The sequence below is a fragment of the Lepeophtheirus salmonis genome, chromosome 5 (genome assembly GCF_016086655.4).
Source record: "Lepeophtheirus salmonis chromosome 5, UVic_Lsal_1.4, whole genome shotgun sequence".
Lineage (NCBI taxonomy): Eukaryota > Metazoa > Arthropoda > Copepoda > Siphonostomatoida > Caligidae > Lepeophtheirus > Lepeophtheirus salmonis.
The window spans coordinates 51,527,238-51,544,115 of NC_052135.2; the positions used below are offsets into that span (position 1 = coordinate 51,527,238).

The 16,878-nt window shown below is 30.7% G+C and overlaps 1 protein-coding gene across 1 annotated transcript; it reads left to right on the plus strand.

Annotated features, from left to right (window-relative positions):
* Window positions 1-15,268: 15,268 nt before the first annotated feature.
* On the plus strand, window positions 15,269-15,850 carry LOC139905279 (uncharacterized). Its single transcript, XM_071888106.1, has one exon. The coding sequence runs from the start codon at window positions 15,269-15,271 to the stop codon at window positions 15,848-15,850; it is 582 nt and encodes a 193-aa protein (XP_071744207.1).
* Window positions 15,851-16,878: the final 1,028 nt, after the last annotated feature.

A 16,878-nucleotide genomic window follows, 5' to 3' on the forward strand; every position in this document is an offset into this window, starting at 1 on the left:
ATGGAGTGCCAACTTTAACATTTCTAATCAATGAGTGTGCCACTATTAACAATAATGGTAAACCCACACACAAACTACGGGAATATGTTCTAATTTGCGCGTGCTAGTGAATATTCCTCCACGTGCCATAGGTTGCCGTCCCCTAGTATACACTATACATATATCTGTGCAGTTATAATATTTTTATTTTGTAACACTTGTCTACAGTTTTCTTTTTGTACATAGTTCCATTATATATTTTGGATTGGCTATGGATGTTACATTTCTTAATTATTTCTTATATTATTAGAGGTATTTATATTTTCTCAGAATATAATAAATGTCTAAGGAATGTATTCAGCTTTGTGTAACAGTTTAATATTGAATATAAATATTATTGGGTAATATTTTGCATAGGGCACCAAATTAATTCGGATTGACCCTGTTGATCACAATACCATATAAATAAAATTTAAATACAAGAAGCAAGAGTAGGGAGAAGCGTCAAACGTCATTTGTTCGCATGTTTTTGATTTTTCAACTGGCTTATAGATAAAGCCATAAAATCGACTATAATTATGTACTCAAAGACTACAAAATTATAGTTTAAGACAAATGATAAGAATGTAATGAATGAAAATGAAATGAATTTGATATTGTAATAATTTATCCGCCAAGGCTTGCAAAGTACCTTCATCTAGTTGTATATGCTACCGGGTCTTAAAAACATATTATGTCTTTCCCTAAGCTTATCAAATAACTATTGGTGAACAACTTCCCAAATATATGACGGTTTGATTTCATAGTATTTTGAGGCTTCACTTAAATAATTACATTGGATTGGAGTTCACTGTGAAAATCTATATGTAAGTATTAATTATATATCATACTTTCTCCAAAAATAGAGAAGATAAAGTAGGTATGTTACAAAATACTGATTTACGGAGATAAAAAAAATTGAAGGAGGCGTGCACGGAAGTATAAAAGTATTTTAGGGATTCCCTTAAAAATGCTGTATTTTCATTACTTGAATTGAGGAAATCCAATTGATGTCAGTTCTATTTAATGAAGATAAATTCTTAATATTTCCCCGAGTTCAATTTTAATAGATGTACAAGGTTATACCATAACGCGTGTACATCTGATGTTTAACTTCCACCACGCTTTTAATATTGACGTCATAGTAGATGCAAGGTTGCGTGTTTTGCTAAAAAACTGTTTTTCTTCCCCAAGAGTTAGTACTATACATCAAATTGAAAATTCTAGCAATAGTGACGTCATAGACAATGAGTGGTTGTGTGTTTTGTCAAAATCTGCCTATCTTGCCCAGCAGTTTGTATAATACATAAGATTGAAAATTCTAGCAAGCCCAATTACTTGATGGTTTAACCTTGTATTTCTATTACCCTTGACCTAGTTTATTTATTTCTTTTCAATGTATTGCTTCGTTTAATTGCACCATTTGCTGGAAAATAAGTTATGGATAGAGAAACTTCAAAATTACAAAATGCACATGGAGTGTTATGGATTAGATAAAACTTATAATGAAATAAAAAATATTTATTAATTTAGTGTCTTGATAAGTTTTCATTTAATCTGTTTATGAGACATCCATCAATTTTAATCCGACATTTGCACATTTAATCTTTATTACTGCACTATATGAAAGTACTTTGTCTTAATTTTTAACTTCTCTTTTTTTTCAAACCCCTATCATTAATTGTCTGGAGAGCGTGGGAAGATATTCATAAACTCAAATTTCCTACATCAAAATCTGTGATTTAATAAAATAGGATATTTCAATAAAACAACACAACTTTCTTAAACATCAATAGAATTAAATGCATTTTTTAGGAATTACAGAATTTAGTATTGTGCAAAAGTTAATGTTTTTAAATACCTGCATTTGAATTGTATTATATGAAATACTAAATAAACTATATTTGTGCCACCATCAAAGAAATAATTATAATTATATCTATAATAAAGAAAAAAAGATATAGTAACCTTTGGAAAAATAGTCAAAAAGCTAACTCTTATGGACAAAAAGAAAATAAACGTCAAAATGAACACGGTTCATATTTTCCCCCCGTTCAGTGTTTTTTCCCGTTCATCATTCATTCGTTCAGAAAATGAACGGGAAGGGTGAACTCCGTTCGTTTTTCCGTTCAATGTCCAAGCCTGGTCTATAGATATGTAGTTAGGTTACAAAGTCTGAAAAAAGTCAAAATATGAATTTGAAAAGGGGCTCTTACGTTGTGTATGGAGTGTTTCTTCCCATAAATACATCAATTATTCAAATCCATTGGCTATTCCCTGAGAAATTCGGAGATTTGTGTTTGAAAATTTAAGCGGCCTTCTCCTTGAATTGCACGTACAAAGAACTAATTAATTATGGCTAGCGTATGAATTATAACGCACTGACTTTATTATTATTATCCCACTCAAATTATGTCCTTCTACATTTAGGACAGTTGTAGTTTCAATCAGGAAACCTACATTTTCTTAGATATAAATTCTACAAGGTTCAGTGACTGGAAAAGAATAAGCATAACTCAAACATGAGACCCCTCTCATAATTTATAAGCACCTACAAATTTCAAATTTTCATAAAACTAATGCTCTCAATCAATTTTATATTTTTTTCAGAAATGAATATAAAAATTTTCAAACATTCTTACCTATAAAAAAAATCCCTATTCATTAAAAGTGTCATTTTTGGCCCAAAACGTCGAAGGCAATTTAAAGATAAAGAAATAGGCCTATTATTTATTAGCTACAACAAACTTCTTAATCTCATAAAAAATGGATTCCGTTAATCTATTTTTATATTTTTTTTCCACTAATGAATAGATAAATATTCAAGTTTCGGTAAGTGTTTTTAAGACTTTTCTTTATCATCTGAAAGGGGGATATTTTGCTCGAAACTGTCACTCAAATATACAGTTTATTACATCCTCTATTCACTAGCGACTACAAACTATTTCATCTCATAAAAACTGGTGCTCCCAATCAGTTTTTATGTTTTTTGACTCATTAATAGAAAAATGATCAAGCTTTCTTACGTTTAAAAAAAATATTTATACATTAGAAGAGTCATTATTGGCCCAAAAAGTCGAAGCTAATTCGGAGTTCATTTTAAGTTATTAAATAAAGCTTGATATTGCCACTTTTTCTTGAATTTTTGCAATGCCAATATAGTTTAAAACCTCTGGAACATTATGAGGGCAAATTTTGGTAATGCCTTTAAGAAATAGTCATCAAATTTATGATTTAAAAGATGTTCATATTGATGGCGTTTTATGCGCCACGAAACTTCTTATCGATCACCTGTTCGAACAATTTAATACTTGGGGGAGAAAAAAAGATTTGAGCACTCTCTCTTTTGTTACATACATACCTAAGATATATTTTTAAGATATATACAATGTACATATTACTGCGTACACGACGCTTTAAACATTAAAAGTTATGTTTAAGAACTGTGGAAAAAAACGTACTTAAAATTGACAGGGATATATTAAGTTGTAAAAAATATGACAGTAGTCGAGCGCTAAACTTTTCATAGGTGCAACCTGAGGAGTACTTTTAATTTTCCGTAGCTGTTATAAATATTCTTTCATTCCGAATGAGAATAAGTCTAAGTACAAATGGTATGTGATAATAGAGAGTAACACTGAGGATTTGTTAGGTAGCTATGAGGGTGTGTCCTTGTGGACTCACTAAGAGCATAATTGAGGATCGACATCGGAATTCCTTGCTATGTCCTTGAAAGTTTCAGAGCGGAATTTGTGTTTGTTTCCTTCCTCTCAAACCTAATTGCAGCTAATCTAATTAAGCGTCAGCTGCTCTCCTCCGAAACAATCTTCAAATTGACTGAATGACCATATTATACCAGGATACTTTTTTACATCTATGGATCGATGGGCTAGAGATGGGTCATTAGTAGGGATGGGATTTTTGGAGAATTTGAGGAGAAGGTGGTAGTAAGACATATTTTTATTACTTTTGTTATATCAGCTGCCAGTTATTTGATTTTGGAGAAGAAAAATAAATTATTGTGATAAAAGAGGAGAACTTTCTTCATTTAAAATAACTTTAGTACAGGGAAAATATTGAAACTATGTATAAATTAATAAACATGTATTTTTAAATGAGTTTACCCTCTTGAACTCAATGTGCATTGCTTTGCATCCTGGTCATTTCAAGAGAAAGAAATATACATCATGTATATGGACTTCAAAGAAGATTCCTAGGTCAGATGGAGTAAATGTAATACTTATATGTTTATTTATACTTAGTCTGTGCAATTCTATTTGACTAATAAGAGGAACATAAAAAAAACAAAAAAAACTTTTTTTCGTTTTCTAATCGGTAAATTGATTTTTTTCTTTACTCAAATCCCTTTTTTAGTAATTAGTTGGATGTAATTTTTGGAAAGTGTGAGGAGAAGGCGGTAGCAAGACAAATTGTATCACTGAATTATCACTTTTGTTAACATCAGCTCTCTGTTTTATGATTTTGGTTGGAGCAAATGAATAACTGTTCTAATGTGGAGAACATTTAAATTAGTAAAAGAGCTGGAAAAATAATAAAACTACACATAATTACATTTATATTTTTATCATTATGCATTTTTTTAACAATTTACTCCAAAAATGACGATAATTTTTCTTTCAAACTTCAATCAAAAGTTTTGTTTTCCGTTACTATTTTGGCCAAGTTGTCAATAGAGAACCTATTTTAAATAAAAAAAACCTCTAAGTTCGTCATTTTCACGCAACCTCACTACATTAAAATTTGCTTCCATTTATTAAACAACTTCACTTTAAATATTTGTTGATTTATGTATGGAGCAAAGAATATTTATCCGATATAATTTTTACCATTAGAAACTCTTTATAAGAATAATTACTGTCTTTAAGAAAACCAAATTCGAAATTGTTTTTTTTTCTTCAAATAATATGAAAATAACTCTACCTATTTTTGCTATAGGCCTTGCTTAAAGTAATATCGCTTTGCCTTTGTATAAAAAACATAATTGATTAAGAGAAATAAATGCGTGGATGCACTTAGATATGTAAAAATATGTGCTACGTTAACCTAAGAAGAATCTTGGGCAAAAATAAAAAGAGGAGAAAATCCTACTTTTTTTACCTCATATATGTATATGTAGAATACAGGGCACTATCTAATAGAAAAATTTGATTTAAGTAAATACTTTTTATTCAAACTTGACGTATGAGTACCCAAGAGTTATAGATAGAATGCAGTGACTCAAAACATACAGCAGCAATTAATTCCAATGTTATTTTTCTATTATATTTTATAACAAGGTTTCATTACAGAACCGAATGACTGTTGAAACAAATATAAGCAATTTTGTTTTCATCCGGTGTCTCTAATTGCAAAAATGTGGGAGCTACTACAAAAAAAGCAACATGTCTGCGATTTTCTCTGAACACTGTCAGTACCGAGAAGGCTACAGAGACTATTGGCATCTCCATCCGGGCTGCCTACAACATAAAGAAATCAATTACAGCCCCATTTGTTGAATTTCTTTGAATTTTTGAATTTTCTTACTAAAAAATTTAATATTTTGAAAGTTTTTACAAAAAATTTAATTTTTTAATTTTTTTTAATGAAATTCTCATTTTTGGACTTCTTTTCAAAAAAATTGTAAAACCTACACCCCCCCTCCTTCAACATATACTCCTTGGGACGCCCCTGTCATTGAAGCTAAAATGCTTTGTACTGGTAAGGGAGTACTTCGTTTAAATAAATATATTAGAAGTAGTATTTGCATCACCAAAAAAAGGTTCCCTGATCTAGTCAAATCCTACTTTTTAGTGTTAAAAAAAATAAAATAAAAGGAAAACTCGATCCCTCTTTAAATCATTAAGGTGATTCCTTCTTATGAATAAATTATTTTAAAACAAATGAATATATTCAGTTGATCTAATGACGTGTTTTAGACTGAACTGGACTGAAGCAGATTATTGCTGCTATCGGGAGTTGAAAAACCATTGCCCAATCCGAGTCACGGGTAACCATCTCATCACTAGAACTTTAGTAAACTTTTATTTTTATTAGTAACTTCTACCCCCTCAGAAGAATCAAAGAATCCATGATCATTTACTATTTTTCTTATAAGATCTTAACAATATGTATATAATCTTTAATACAAAAAAATATATTTCCCATTCATAGCTCACACACGTTGTTAGGCATAAGTCCACTTTATTTTAATAATAATATAATCTATTTGTGAATTAACCCCACCATGCCTTCATTTACAATTAAGGGAGTCGTTTGATTTTTTCAATTTTTACCTTGTTACCTCCCAGGCTGAAATTTAATTCATTGTTGGAATAATATACGGTTGTAGGTAATTTTGAGGAAGACATTTTCACCTACGGTAATTTTTCCTCCAGAAGATTTTCCCTCATGACATAGTCGCCGTCTTTTGATGTTTTTATATTATCCGTTCGAACTTTTCGAATATTAGTCCAAAATTACTCTAATCCTAGCTATTTCAGAATTCAGATGACAGAGGAAAAAACTGATATCAGTTTTCGATTCTTCTGTCATAGATAAATTTGATTGTTGTCTTCAATCATTTTTACAAAATCCCCCCCACCCCCTGAATAATTAATCTGATCGAGATATAACAGCTCGAACTCATAATAGAAAGGCATAAAAAGGCAACGAATATGTCATACGGCAAAATCTCTTCTAGGTATACTATGCACGGCGAAAATATCGTCGGCAAAACTGTTCACGACAAAATTAACAGTCAGCGATTGTATACATCTTATTTTTATTGTAGAAGTAAACCTAGCTCAATTCTCGATGGACTAATAGATATCACCAATTGTGAAAAACTCAATACTTATTATTTCTATTGCTAAAAATATGGGAGGTATGATTCAATTAAGTTTAATAGTCTTTTTAAAGTGCATTGGAGGGTTAATCATTTGATAGTTCCAGGTAGTTCATTTGCCAACAACATAATAAAAAATAATGATGACTTATAACAATTTTTTATAAGGAATGAAGTACTACAGATATTAATAGGTAGACCTTGTGTTTTTTTATGATAATCTACCAATACTTAGTAGAAATGGAAAATCCAAAGATCAATTGACAATAAATAATTCATATTTATTATTTTTTTTTTCATATTTCGTGGAACTTACGAATTGTAATTTATTTGATAAATTAAAATATTTATTAACCAAATGCACATTAAATCATTCTTCCATCAATGCTTTAAATTTGTACAATAATATTTGGCAATAGGAAGACTTTTTTCAACTGAGAAAATTTACGTAATATCAAATTTAAGGTGTTTTATCACAATTATCATAAGTGTACAAGCAATTTATTTCAAAAACTCTACACATTATAAGCTTTAAACCTCAACAAATCTACTTTTTAAAATATAGAGACTCATTCTTGAGGAAATAACATCTATGTATTGAGTAACTTCGTATGAGTGTGTTAATAAAAAAATGTGAATAATACGGAGGATTTCATGGGAGTTATCTTCTACTCGTATATTATTAAAGCGAAATTTGTCTTTTAATCTACACATAATTCCTCTGGGCAATCCCAAATACTACTGTTGGTATATAATAATAGGTGAAGTAAAAAGTTCTAAGAGTTTTTTCGCTTTATTTTGACATTAAAACTAAGATAGTTAGGATTATCCGATTTAAATGGTTCCAAACAGTTTTTTGGCTAATTATTAGTCTGTATAATGGAATAAGGTCTCACATACCGGTTCAACTCGAGAATTTCTAGTATTTTATCGATATGATCGACGTCTATATTACCAGAACGGAATTGTTGGAACATTGCCGTTGCATACGATACCGTATTGGATCCATAAACAACAACAACAAATAAATAGGCCATCTGCTCCCATTTTTTACCTTGGTCGTAGTGATACTGAAGAATGTATCGAATATTTTCTTTGTTTACTTCCGTTTTGGAACTCTGTAACACAAAACTGGCTTTAACAAACCAAAAACTGAAAATAAACTTTATTTAAGTGTACGCTTAACCTTTAAGCATATTTAAGCTCTTTTTATGTTGCAATGTATCAGTTATGAGTTATAGCTCACCAAAGACATCCAACAAAAAACGCTCAGACCTTTTGACTTAACAAAATATTCTTTAATTCATAAATATCTTAATATAATAAATGTATTCAACTAGTCTCATGATGGAGAGCCATGAATCTTGGATCAGCGATTGGATCATCCTCTAAAATGGCTAAATCTGTAAAACTATCCGTGAATCTATTTTGTTTATTTCCGTCAAAGTCATACTGATCATGGATTCAAATCGATCAAAAACTCCCCTAAAGTTTATGAACTCCATTCCACTTCGTAGTTCCAGCCAATTTGACCTATGGAGGAGTCGTTATTTTCAGTTCCGTCTATACTCTCATCTTCAATATATGGTCTTGTTTTTGGAGTGAGCCATGATATGAAAATCACTTTTATGGAATCGCCGTCTTTTAAATTTGTATTAGTTATAACTAAGAGCGAAACATTAGTGAGCGGGAGCACACTCATCATTTTAGAAGCTCATTTTGCTCATTTATATAAGTTCGTATTTATCTTTCTACCTCTTATGAGATAACATCAAAAATATGAGAGATAAATAATAATGTTAAAGATTACAAGAATAGACGGTTAAAGTTATATCTCAAGATAAGCTAGAATCTGTATTATGTATCTGTGACACTCTGCTGCTTTCGATTGACGAGCTGACCTCTTATCTGGCTGTTCACTTTTAAGAAGACTCAGATATCGGTTACCCCAGAGACTCCTCCAGCTCACTCCTGTATGAAGATACCCTTTCAAAATAAATCTTTATTATTTATAAACAATTTTCCCAACTGAAATACGATTTTCTTATATATTTATGTTGTAAATTGACACAAGATCCCAAATTCTCATGAAAGCATTTCAAAAACTTGAGAAACCTTTATGCAGGCTCAAGCTAATGATTAGGCTTAACTTAATGATATTAGACGAAACTTCGTAAATTTGTGTCCTAAGACAGTGATTCCCAAACTTTTTGTACCCCAGGCGCCCTTAAAGGAAATAAAAAGTACTTGATTTACCTATTTTTATTTCACCAATCATTTTGATTATTATAAGTTATAGCAAATAATGTATGGTTGTCACAAATCGTATGGTACCCTTGAACTTGCAATATATTGAGCTTAATTGGAGTGTACATGCTCTACATACAATGTGAAAAGTAAAACCACATGCCCTTCCAGTAAAGGGAAGTGTCCCATAAGGTAGTGGTCCCCATCTCCAGTCTGTACAAGAATCAATTAGTTATTTATTCTTTATTTACTATCTAAGTCTAGGACGATAATAAAGGAGCACTTGCTACTTCATCGAGAGTTGGTAGGAGAAGAAGAAAATATTATGTATAAATGCAAATAACAAAAAAGATAATTAATTGTGCGAGGTACTTGATAATTATTTTTTAGTGACTCATCAGATTTCACGAGCAACAAGCTATAATGCTTATTTCATTTTCTCTATGGTTTTTATTAATTTGTATTCCTAGTCCATGAGCTCAACTTCTACTATCAACTGTAAATAGAATAGTAAGTACTCCTATATTATTCTCCCTGTCTTAGCAGAACGGTCTTTTATTTTGGAATGATCGTATTCTTGTCATTTTGGCACCAAAATTTAACCCTGCTAGCAAAATGAGTGAGATGTAACCGTCTTTTGAAGGTTTGTTTGTGTCTTCCAGAGACACCAAAAACCAGGCGAAAGAGTATACTGGAAATAAGTAACACACTTTGGCTGTCTTTGTCTGCAATTATGAGGAGATGGGACCATCTTGTTACAAAGAAACTAGCTTTGACCTCCTATTGATTTAGCATTACGGACTGTATTTGATGTTATAATGACAATATGAGTGTACAATGGATTCACGTTTATTATTATTTAAGTAACCCCTTCCCCTTGTTTTGCAGTAAAATTGACCGCTCTACAGTTCGAAAAAGGTGGGCTACGATTGCCATGAAGGAATACCTAAAATTATTATACTTTTTTTTCCTATTCCTGTTATATATTCACTAATATTCTTCTGAAATTCATTAGTATTAGATTACATTCTTAAACCGGTTATTACTTACTTGAAAAACAGTTCTACTAAATCGGGCTTGCTAGAATTTTTAATTTAATGAATTGTACCGACTGCTTGGCAAGACAGGCGGATTTTGACAAAACACGCAAACATTTATAGTCTATGACATCACTTTTACTACAATTTACAATTTAATGTATCATACCAACTGCTGGGAAAGAAATACAGATTTTGACATAACAAGCAACCACTCATCTACTATGACGTCAATATTAAAAGCGTGGTGGAAGTCAAACATCAGTCGTATACATGTTATGCTATAACCTTGTATTTCTATTAACCTTGGTCTTAGTATGCATCTTCATTATGGTCGAAGAAGGAACATGGCAAGTTAGCAATGGCAATAACATTAAATAAATCACAGGGTGAAACATTTGAAAAATTCCTTTATATTTTTCAAAATCCATATTTTCACATATATGTTGCATTTTCAAGAGTTACCAAGTGGAGAATTACTGGTAGGATAGAAGAACTAGTCCTTCAAAATCTCACCAATTTCAACCAACTATACTCTTTAATCCCCAGCTCGTCCATTTGGAAGATCAAATTTTGAGTCACCCTATCTTTGATATATGCATATAAATATATTTTCTTTAGTTCAATGCATAAAAAATCATACATGTTCTTTAGAATGTACTTTGATCATGAATCGATATCTGAACCATTTGGTAAATAAAAAATCTTAGGTCTGGTAAAAAACCAAAAAAACAAACATTGATAGTTTATTTTATGATGATGTTAAAGGGTTAATATAAACTTACCTATATATGCAAATAAATGAGATTTATGCGTCGTCTTTATTTATTTTTGATTTGAAATTAATGTTTCCTCTCAATTTTTTCAATCAAAAAATAGAATATAATACTTTTTAACTACAAAACGCATTGAATGTTTGTTCTCTGTTGGAATAATAATCGAATTATGTTCTTGCCTCATAAAATGTTTGTTCGTTAATCCATGATTTTTTCTACTATGAATAATTCATCATGTCTTATGAAAATTACTAAGTGATTAGCAAGTATTCTATTGGAATGGTTATTGTGTTTGTTTATCTTTATTCTTTCTTTTTATACAAATTTTATTACCTACTTTGTCTCTGGTTAGAATTAATTACACAGTCACATTTTGTTTATGTACGCATATAATTTTTGAGGCATGATTCAATCATTTTTCGGATAAAAAACAACCATTTAATATGTTTTATAGTAATCAACATTAAATGTTTTGATTCAAAAGTTCCAAAAGAAGATGAATTTTAACCAAAAATAAACAAAAACTACGTATAAACCTCATTTATTTATATATTCAGGCGAGATATCCTTGAGGCAAAATAGTTTAAGGCAATACAGTTTAAGGCAAAATTACTTTTTTATAAATTGTATTAATGCACTTTGGAAAGGTGTGCATATTAAAAATGTACATGGCGCACTTTATGTATTGCTCCCTGATATAAATCATATAAATATTTTTAATATAACATTTGAAATAATTGTGTGTGCGTTTTTGTATTGGGAATTTTAATATATTATAAAATTTGTTTAATATGTGTTCATATCGGCTCAGTTTGATAATATGAATACATTATTTTTATTGGACAAATTTTTCTGTTTTATTTATATCCGTAATATCTAAATTTAATAGTTTTACTCAAGAATAATTTAAAATATTTATCGGTGTTAATGGATTAATATGTCAAATCACCCAACCACATTATTCAGAATTAAATTATAACTCAATTATAAGGGGATGAGAGGCATGACAAGTTCTTAGGATCTCCATCTTACAATTTATTTAATGGACGTCCTTAAAGAATGGGCTGCAGTCTCCCCCCCTCCCCCCGGTAACATTAAGGAATTTTTGCTTTTTACTAGAAAATGTAATATTGAAATTTTTTTCTCAAAAAATTTCTTTCTTTCAATAGCTAGAATTTCTTAAATTTTTATCCAAAAGATTAATTTTTTTGGGAATACCTATTGATTTTAAAAATTATTTTCGGAAAAATTAATTATTTGAATTTTTTTTTTCAAATTAAGTAATATTGAAATCTTTTCCACAATTTTTTTATAATTTTGTTTACAATTTTTTTTTATTTTCTTACTTTTATCAAAAAAATTCCAAAAACTTAGACCTCCCCCATTATGTATAGATAATCCTACGGAAGCTTCTGTAATTTCCTAATTAGTTAATAATTGTACGCTCCATTATTACATAATAATAACAACAAAGGAATCTTATATCATAAAAGCCCCCCAATATTTATATAATATGTAACACATATGTGGTCTTCCACATAAAATATATATTGAACAAAAATCAAAAAAAGAATGTATATCAATATTCTTTTAACTTCATATATAAATACAGGTCAATATTTCTTGTTCATATTTTTGTCAATAATTGGTGTTGTATTCAAATTTATAAAGGTTGTTAAGATGCAGCAAAAGTTAAGAATTTTAAACCCTTTATTTTATTAAAGATACAAAGATTGCCCCTGATATGGCCTTTTAAATAAAATCTCCCGATTTATCATTCTTTTATTGTAAAAATCATTTTTGGCACTACTTTAAGCTGTGTAATTTTCGGGACCTACTAAAAATGAAGGAGACAAATTAGATGATAGAAATTGACGATAATTCGTTGAATAATACAAAAAAAAAATGTACACCTGTTTTTGATGTAAATTGTTATGGCTTGCTTTTGTGTTGACGGACCATATACAGGAAGGGCAGGAAAATCAAAAGATGGATTTAGAAATGCATCAATAATTTAATATTTTGAATAATTGGCATAACAATAATGTTAACAAAAAATATAGACAAAGTTTTTGCAAGATCTTTTTCTCTCAATATGGCCGACTTCATTATCAATCACAGCCTTTACTCAAAGCCTGAAGGCCAAGCAGGAGTTGATGACAAACTCCTCTAACAAGTTGTCCCATGCAGCCATTATAGAGTACTTCAGTGAGTCCAAATTTGGGTATATTAGTTTCCTCTGCACCAGGACCTCATATGGAAAAGTCCTGTGGGTTCAAATCTGGTGAGGAAGGGGGTGCTTTCCTGAGCCCACACTTAGTAACCCTCAGGGTAGTTGGTCTTCAGCCATGGCAAGATGGTGTACCTAAGCACCTTATAGTAGGGCTCTTGCCAATTTTCTGTCCAGCCTTGAAAAAGAACAGAGGCATCTTCTTTCCTTCAGAGGCCACAACGCCGAGGTCCATTGTTTAGGCCGGATAATTGGTGTTAAACCTCATGGACCTCTTTTATTATTTCTGAAAGCCAGATGTTGTTACGGTGGTTCTGGAATTCATAAACTGTACAAATCTTTTTGTACGATAACATTTTTATAATTGACTCATTTGCCTAGAAACATGCTAGGATTTTCTTGCACCTTTCGAGCATCCTGGCTTTCATGCCCTCTTTCAGAGTGTGGTGTGGGGTCCATGTGAAAGAAACTAATCCCAAGTTGTGCTTTATATCCCTTCTGATGGTCCTAGGAGCCACACAGAAGTCGTAGACGAGGCGATCCATGGACATAGTGGGATATTCCTTTATATTCTTCTACAAACTGAATAAGAAGTTCGAATCGCGGTTTAAATTATGCCCTCCACTTCCTGTCATCCTGGAAAGGTCTTTTCCAATTTTTTTTTTCATATAGACCAACTTCTTAAACCAAGCTCCTAGAAGAATTAATAATGTATCTAAACTTCATCACATCAACTCCAGCATCTAGGAGATCAGAGATGCGCTGCCTTTTTGCTTCTTGCTCACTCATGATGATGAAATGACTAAATGATAAGTTTATTTATGCAAAAAAGACAACAGAAAGAGAATATTAAAAAATGATCACTAAAACTTTTCATCGTAATGACAAAATAAACATTGATTAACAGTCCGCATTTTGTTGCCCTACCCTGTATATATATTGGCATTATCCAACCAGTGAAATATTTTTTAAATATCTTTTCAAAAAAATAATAGATTTGAAGAAAAATATAAAAATGATTCGAGATACCTGAAGATAATAACTCCTTAAATGTCAATGCAGACCGGTCTTCTCCTTTAATTTGTCTTTACCACATTGTAGGTATCTTACAAAATATTTCAAATTCAATATTTTCCTTTTAAACCTGTTTTATCTAATAGATTAAGGTAAAAAATACATTTTGATACCAAAATATTGCCTCTAACTTCAATATTAAAGAGTTATGACCAATTCATCCTCGGAATTTCATCCTTTGTTTTCCTGCTGTTTATGTACTTTTTATTGACAAATTTTTAAGAAACATGATGAAATACTAAATAAATAAAGGTTTTTTAATGTCTATTTTACCTTTAACACTAGAAATACGAGGGTATCATTTTTGATACCCATTTGGGATTCAATGAAACATGAATAAACTTCTCTAGATAGGAATCGTGTACATTTCTAGTATAAATATAAACGTAGATTTTTCTGAACTATCCATTCTGCTTCCACTTTTTATTGTGCAAGGATATCCAATAAAAAATTATCCATTGAAGAAATAAGACATTATCTTGAGTGCACATCATACTCCGATTCAGAAGGTGAGGATTGGAAAAAGATGAAGAATATGTCCAACCACCTCAATCAAGTTCTTCTGATTCTGATGTTTTTGACAAGCCTGTTGGTAAGTAATTTTCTTGAATACCATTATTAGTTTTGCTATATACTAGATGTATTTATTAACAACTAATTGGTATATTTAACGTTTCAAGAAATGCCAGGATGCTATCAAGCGACTCAATTCCCGTCTTTTAAGAAACATAATTCAACCGACTTATTAGAAGAGTCATTGTATCTTGGCAAGGATAACCCAATTTGGCACAAACAAATAGGAAATGGAGAAATTTCAGGCGTTTTAGCAAAAAAAAAAAAACATTTTGAAGGAAGTCTCACTCCATCATCATTTGCAAAACGTAACATCATTACTGATAAAAAATTATCAGCTTTTGAACTCTTGATCGATAATTATATTATTGATCACATTGTAAAATGTACAATAGTTGAGGCTCGTTCAAAACTTAAGAATGATGTATGGACAACCAGCAAATGAGAAATATTCCAACTGATTGCAATAATGTATGTGAGAGGAATCATAGCCAAAGGGCATCCGACAGAAGTCATTTGGTCAAGAAAATTGGGGATCAATCTCTTTAGGAATACTATCCCTCGCGACAGATATAAGGAATTATTGAGATATATCTGCTTTGATATTCGTTCCACAAGATCACAAAGACTTCAAAACGACAAGTTTGCCTTGATTTCAATGGTATGGGATCGATTTGTCGAAAATTGTAAGTTATCATATAGGCCAGGTGAAAATATTACTATTGATGAGCAACTATTTTCAACAAAAGCTAGGTATCCTTTTACCCAATATATGGCTAAAAAGCCTGATAAATTTGGTATAACATTTTGGTTAGCAGTTGATGCATCGTCCAAATACTTGTTAAATGGATTTCCTTACTTGGGAAAAGATTCTCAAACACCAGCAAATAAATCTTTATCAGAATATGTCGTATTGAAGCTAATGGAACCATATTTGGGCAAAGGGAGGAATGTTACAACAGATAATTTCTTTACGTCATTGTCTCATGTAAATGAACTTCAGAAAAATAGGACGACTAGTTTAGGAACTATGAATCGTGCTCGCAAATAAATACCTCCAGAAATAAAAGCTACCAAACAAGCACTATTTTCAAGCTTAATCTTTGTAAATAGTGGCAAAACATTGACTTCTTATCAAGGGGAAAAAAAAAAAAATGTTTTAATTTTGAGCTCTGTTCACAAAAGGGGTAAAGTTTTAGATGTACGAAAAAGGTTACCAGAATCAATCCAGTATTATAATGAAACTAAGTATAGAGTTGATATTTTAGATCAAATGGCAAGACTTTATTCCACCAAAATGTCCTCTTGCCGATGGATTTTACAAGTTTTTTATAATATTTTGGATTTTACTGGTATAAATGCTGTTATCTTGTACAAAAAAGTGACTGGTAAGAAAATAACTCGTCACCAGTTTTTGAATAATTTGATTACCGAACTTATTGGTAAAGATGATGAATCAAAGGAGGATATAGAAGAAAATAATCAATTATTTCAATCACAATCAAACTGTTGAACTAAAAATAGAAGCTAGTGTACAGTCAATTGTACAAGAAAATCACGGCGCTTAGCAAGCAAAACCTGTTGTAAATGTAAGAGATTCGTATGCAAGCATTGTATTGGTACTGAAAAAACAATTGTAACTTGTAAAAAATGCTAATTTCTTTATATATGTTATTATAAAAGTTATGTTTATTTTTTTAAATAAATAATAAATCTTTGGAAAAAATAAAAATTAACACATTACTTTTAATTTTATCAACCACTAACAGTTACAAATATTAAAAAATAAATGGGTATCATTTTTGATATCCACCGTCGTTTAAGGGGGGTCGTTACTATCCGTCATTTTTGTGTTAATTAGATCCATTACACCCCACTTGTGATTTTCCAGGCTACCTTGGGATGACTAATTACAAAGCGAATGGTGCGATTGAACAAAGGAAGTCATTGATTTTATTTTAGACTTTGTTAAAAATTAAGAATTTATCTAAATTAAAAGCAAAATTGACGTGCAAGATTTCCCTCATTTACTGAATGAAATTTCTATGGGGATCTCCAATGCACTGCTAGACTTCCTTC